The following is a 6,364-nucleotide window of genomic DNA, read 5'->3' as shown; positions in this document are numbered from 1 at the left end:
TACCCTACACCACTACTGTGGTACAGGGTATTATAGCTTAGTGCATTTGTTTATAACACCCAGAAGGAAGAGAGATAGACCCATTGATAAGTATACCAATCGACTCCGAATCACTTTCCGATTTAGCTATTTCCGTCTGTCTGTCTGTCCATGTTAATTCATGTACAAAGTACAGGTCGCAGTTTTCATCCGATCGTCTTAAGATTTGGTACAGGCATGTTTTCTGCCTAGAGACGAAGCCTATTGCGGTTCAGATTCAGATATAGCTCTGGTTAAGATTAAGATATAGCTTCCATATATATGTTCGTCCGATTTGCAGTTATTTTGCAATAAAATGGTCTTTTGTTAAACGATTATCTCGAAATTTGGCTGGAAGGGTTTTCTAATGACTCTCAACATTACTGGTGAATTTCATGGAAATCGGTTCAAATTTAGATATAGCTCTCATATAATATTTATCGCCCGATTTTTACTTCTAGAGTCACAGCAAGCGCATTTATTGACTTAGGTATAGCTACCATATATATGTTCTTCCTATTTTGAGAAATATTGCATGAAAATGCTAAATTTTTAATCGATTCTCTCGAAATCGGCCCAGATTTAGATATAGCTGTCATATGTATGTATATCGCCCGCTTTTCACACCAAGAGCCACTGCAAGCGCATTGTTTGACCAATCTTGCCAACATTTTGCACAACGCTTTCCTCGACGACTACCATATTATGTGAGATGTTTCCTCGATATCGCTTCAAAATTAGATATAGATCCCATATATATGATCGTCAGATTTTTGGTAATGCAATAATGTTGTCATTTGTCAAACGTAGATATTACATTTTGAACATATTTCCTCGCCGAGGTCCATCAAAATTGGTTCAGAATTGGATATAGCTCCCACATTGTACTTATAGGGTAGGTGTAGGGTATATATTATACAGTCGACACCGCCCGACTTTTGCCCTTCCTTACTGCTTTTTTTTTATTTTCGTGTAGTCCACGTCTCTTCCAATCATGATTAAAATGGCAGTTTTACCTCTATTGTTTTGAAGCCACTCATCAAAAAGCACGGCCCGCGGCACAGACATCTTTGGAAACTTAATAAAAAAATTTTCGGACATGTTTTCAGATTCTGAAACAGGAAGAATTACTTGTTATTTTGGTTCGACAAAATTCACAAGGTTTGCTCCATTAAAAACAAATATTTTGTTTTTATTTGTGCAGTTTAAGTGTTTTATTTTTATTTTAATGAATTAAATTTTGTGAGTTCAAATTTGTTCTATAAGTACTTACCAGAATTGTTGAGGTTTGTTCAACATTTAATAAAACTGAAGAAATGTATTCAAACAAGTAAGAGCGTGCAAAGTTCGGCCGTGCCGAATCTTATATACCCTCCATCATGGTCGCATCTGCCGAGTTCTTTGCGCTGTATCTGTTGTTTAGGCAAACAAAGTATAATGAATAAGGACGGAGGAGCAGCTACATCAAGTTATAGTCCTAAATCGGGAGATCGGTTTATATGGGAGCTGTATCAAGCTTTAGATCGATTCTGACCATATTGCACACGTATGTTGAAGGCCATGGGAGGAGCCGTTGTACAAAATATGTGCCAAATCGGATGAGAATTGCGCTCTCTAGAGGCTCAAGAAGTCAAGACCCAAGATCAGTTTATATGGCAGCTATATTAGGTTATGGACCGATTAGAACCATACTTTGCACAGTTGTTGGAAGTGATATCAAAACACTATGTGCAAAATTTCAGTCAAATCGGACGAGAATTGCGCCCTCTAGAGGCTCAAGAAGTCAAGACCCATGATCGGTTTATATGACAGCTATATCAGGTTATGGACCGATTAGGACCATACTTGCCACAGTTATTGGATATCATAACAAAACACGTCGTGCAAAATTTCATTCAAATCGGACGAGAATTGCGCCCTCTAGAGGCTCAAGAAGTCAAGACCCATGATCGGTTTATATGACAGCTATATCAGGTTATGGACCGATTAGGACCATACTTTGCACAGTTGTTGGAAGTGATATCAAAACATTATGTGCAAAATTTCAGTCAAATCGGATGAGAATTGCGCCCTCTAGAGGCTCAAGAAGTCAAGACCCATGATCGGTTTATATGGCAGCTATATCAAAACATGGACCGATATGGCCCATTTACAATACCAACCGACCTACACTAATAAGAAGTATTTGTGCAAAATTTCAGGCGGCTAGCTTTACTCCTTCGGAAGTTAGTGTGCTTTCGACAGACAGACGGACGGACGGACGGAAATAAAATGTCACGACGATCAAGAATATATTGTATATACTTTATGGGGTCTCAGACGAATATTTCGAGTAGTTACAAACAGAATGACGAAATTAGTATACCCCCCATCCTACGGTGGAGGGTATAAAAAGTGTTTAGAACTTAACTTGAATTATTTCAAACATACACAAATATTTCCAACTGCGACACGAGCTTTAACACTTATCACAATGTTACATATTTATCAATGGTTCTCATTCTTATAGTTCTTTTTCGTTTTGTTTCGAATGCATTTTCGTAACATTAGTACTCTTGATTACCATATGCTTTAAATTCATAGCGATCGGGGACATTTTTTTTTTTTTTACTTTTGGCATCCTAAATGTGGAGAAAGTCACACTGTGCAGCGTGCCGCAGAGCGACACCTCTTTGGGGAGAAGTTGTTACATGGCAAAGTACCGATTGCCGGGACAGAATGATCTCAGATCCCGGCACGAGATAAATATGAGTACCACATAGGCTGGAGCTTTGAGGTCCGATCTATGTGGTGTTCCTAATTGTCACAAAAAGTTCAGCTGCGAGCTACCGGGCGCGTTCACAGATTGCGGATAGTGGAATGGTCCATAAGAAGTATGGAAGAAGAAGTATAGAAGACAATCAGCGGTCTCGGCTCGCAATAACTCTGAGCCTCACCCAGACTGGGACATTGAAGTCCGATCGGTGTGGTTTTCATTGCTGTCACGAGAAGATTAGCTGCAAGCTACCGGAAAACTGCAGTCTCAGTGAGAGACCGGGTGGCACCGGCACTTATACAAATACTGAGTGCCTATGATGCTCGCTACGACAAGGCGAGTTGTTGGCGCCTTTAAATAACTAATGGCCACCATGTTCCCGCGGCGATCGGTCGTATAGACCCCGCAACAAGCTTGCTCGCCTGTAAGAGCTTAACAAGGATCGCCACCTCCACATGCAAATGTGGCTACAACAACAACAATCAGCGGTATGGAGCGTCGAGTCTCAGTGAGAACACGGGCGGCACCGGCTCTTGCATAAATGATGCTCGATATGACAAGGCAAGTTATGGCCAATAGCCATCATGTTACCGCGGCGATCGGTCCTTTGGATCGGATCGAGCTTACTCAGGAGCTTGACCAGGACCACCACCTCCACATATAGACATGTGACTACAACAAGAAAGACACCAAGGAGCCATATGGCAATATGCCTTCCGGTCCCCTTGACTTGTAGAGTTCATACGAATTCATCACACATTCTTTCCCTCTGTTATCATGTTCTCAAACAGGGACAGTGTTTCGACATTGTTGTATAAGAGAGACATCGATGCCATCCAAATGAATAAGATAGTAAGCAATTTAATACTTTTAATTGTTATATACTGTATTTTCTTTGTATGCATATAATTTGTATATATAATGTATCTGCTATATGTGCCAGTCCAATTGGAATATGGTATAATGAATATAAATAATAATAATAATAATAATAATAATAATTGTATTATTGAAAAGATAAATATTTATGCATGTGTATATAGAGATATGTTTTTTCTCAATTTTAATTTTTCTCAAGATCTAAATATATAAATAGTTTTTTTTTTCTACCAATTTCAATGGTGACATTTTAAATTTTCATTGTAATACAATAATTTAACAATGTTTTCGTCTTTTTTTAATGATGGTAACTTTATGAAAACAGTTTTTCAGTTTTTTAGTGTATAGTATGTATTTAAGAAAGCGTAGAAAAACAATATAATCGAATAAAGTGTTTAGTTTTCAAGATGTCTTGGGGGGGGGGGGGGGGAGTTTGACCTTCACAAGGTTTTCGTTATGCCTGTTGGTTGGTTCGTTTCTTAAAATTAATAAACATATAAAATAGTTCGTGTAAAGTCCATTTTCAAAGAAATCTTATGGTTGTTAAAATTTAACTCTGCGATTATGATTTTAATTTCCATAAGGCATCCAAATCATTCAGAGGATCCTTGGTCGCTTGCTTCTCTTGGGCGGTTACTTGGGGTGCAATTTTCATCTGATAAGATGTCATAATACCTCCTAAAAAGATAAGAAAGAAAAAAAGGTCATGGAAATTAACAAAAAAGAATTATATTGGGTTGCCCAAAAAGTAATTGCGGATTTTTTAAAAGAAAGTAAATGCATTTTTAATAAAACTTAGAATGAACTTTAATCTATATATATACTTTTTTACACTTTTTTTCTAAAGCAAGCTAAAAGTAACAGCTGATAACTGACAGAAGAAAGAATGCAATTACAGAGTCACAAGCTGTGAGAAAATTTGTCAACGCCGACTATATAAAAAATCCGCAATTACTTTTTGGGCAACCCAATAGCTTTTCGCGTTTTTTCGAAGATATTCCAACCCGAGATCATATTCAATGCTTTTTTTTTAGAGAATAGCATAGCAAAGAACTTATAAAAGTTGGACAAGTGTGTGTTGTTATTCAAAACACTTTTTCTAAAGCAAGCTAAAAGTAACAGCTGATAACTGACAGAAGAAAGAATGCAATTACAGAGTCACAAGCTGTGAGAAAATTTGTCAACGCCGACTATATGAAAAATCCGCAATTACTTTTTGGGCAACCCAATAGCTTTTCGCGTTTTTTCGAAGATATTCCAACCCGAGATCATATTCAATGCTTTTTTTTAGAGAATAGCAAAGCAAAGAACTTATAAAAGTTGGACAAGTGTGTGTTGTTATTCAAAACACTTTGACTGGTATGGTGGATCGCGATTTCTGATACGCCGTGTATCTTCATCAACACCTTTGTCAAATTGATTGAATATACATGGCGTGTCAGAAATCGCGATCCACCATGCCAGTCAAAGTGTTTGGAATAACAACATACACTTGCCCTAGGTTAGGTTGAAAAGAGGGTGCAGATATTAATCCATCCCATGCCACTATGGACATACACCTAAGCCAGCAATGGCCTTGTTTTGCGCTCTAAATACTAAAAAAGTAACCTTGAAAAAGAAAATCTAACTTAGGAAATCCTTAATTGTTTTCCATGCCACGCCCCTTAGTTGGTTAAAGTCTGGTATTGTGTCCCCACCTAAGTGACGGTATCTGTTAGACGCAAAAGCCGGGCAATGACACAGGATATGCTCCAACGTCTTATCATCTTCCCCGCATGTCCCACACATGCTATCACTTGCCGCACCGATTTTACTTAAGTGGGCTCTTAGTCCCATGTGTCAAGCTATGACACCAAAAGCTAAACTGACCTCCTTCTTACTTCCTTTCAGTAATAGCTTCGTCTTCTCAGGATCTAGATCACCCCATAGCATTTTCGCCGTCCTACCGACCGTTTCGCTGCTCCACAGGGTTACATACGCATTCGTCGCCCATGCCCTTGAATCGGACTGCGTCGAACAGAAAGGCTTCGAGTTAACCATGTTTATTGAGGGCAGTCCTCTGGCCTTCACTGCCAAATCGTCAGCTTTCTTATTCCCAGTTACTCCACTATCGCCCGGCACCCAAACAATGCGGATCGTGCCATCCTCAGAAAAAGGCGTTAATCTCCTTCTCATATTCCAAGACTGTTCGTGATCTTACCGTCCTGGTTGTTATTGCCCTTATGGTCTGTTTACTGTCCGTAAAGATGTTAATACTCGACGTCTCGACGTATCGTAATCGCCCGAAACTCCGCATGCGCAGACCGCATTATGGTCAGGCAGTCTAAATCAGATCTCAGTTCCTGGGTTCTCAATGTAGACCCCCAGCCCCCTCTGTTGTCTAGATTTGATCCATCCATGTAACATGATCTTCCAGATGCCAATACTAGGGTAACGTCAGTCCATGAAGTGTCGTTCAGGTATCCGATCGGAAATCTCGCCCATTCCTTCCAGGTTTCCTATCGTTGCCTCGATTATACCGCGATGGTATGAGCTGCTCCCATCCTCAATCCATTCTCCCATCGCCTTAAGTCTAATAGCTGCAGTGGCACTTAATCCGTATGTCTATGGGTCGGATATCTAGAATAGTTTCCAGTGCCCTAGTGGGCGTGGTTCTCATATTTTCTGAAACTGTTGTATAATCCTCCACTTTTTCTTCATCGCAGCCCACCA

The 6,364-nt window shown here is 39.5% G+C and overlaps 1 protein-coding gene across 1 annotated transcript in view; it reads right to left on the bottom strand.

Moving 5' to 3' along the window:
- Positions 1–4,060: 4,060 nt before the first annotated feature.
- Positions 4,061–6,364, bottom strand: part of LOC106093907 (tyrosine-protein phosphatase non-receptor type 23) — a 37,180-nt gene continuing 34,876 nt past the window's right edge. The window contains exon 11 of the mRNA XM_013261073.2: positions 4,061–4,330. Coding sequence (XP_013116527.2) covers positions 4,215–4,330 — 116 coding nt within the window. The 3' untranslated portion in view covers positions 4,061–4,214. The remainder of the gene's footprint in view (positions 4,331–6,364) is intronic.

This window comes from Stomoxys calcitrans, chromosome 1, assembly GCF_963082655.1.
Source record: "Stomoxys calcitrans chromosome 1, idStoCalc2.1, whole genome shotgun sequence".
NCBI lineage: Eukaryota > Metazoa > Arthropoda > Insecta > Diptera > Muscidae > Stomoxys > Stomoxys calcitrans.
Note: the sequence above shows the minus strand (reverse complement) of the source record. Positions and strands in the feature narration are given on the sequence as shown.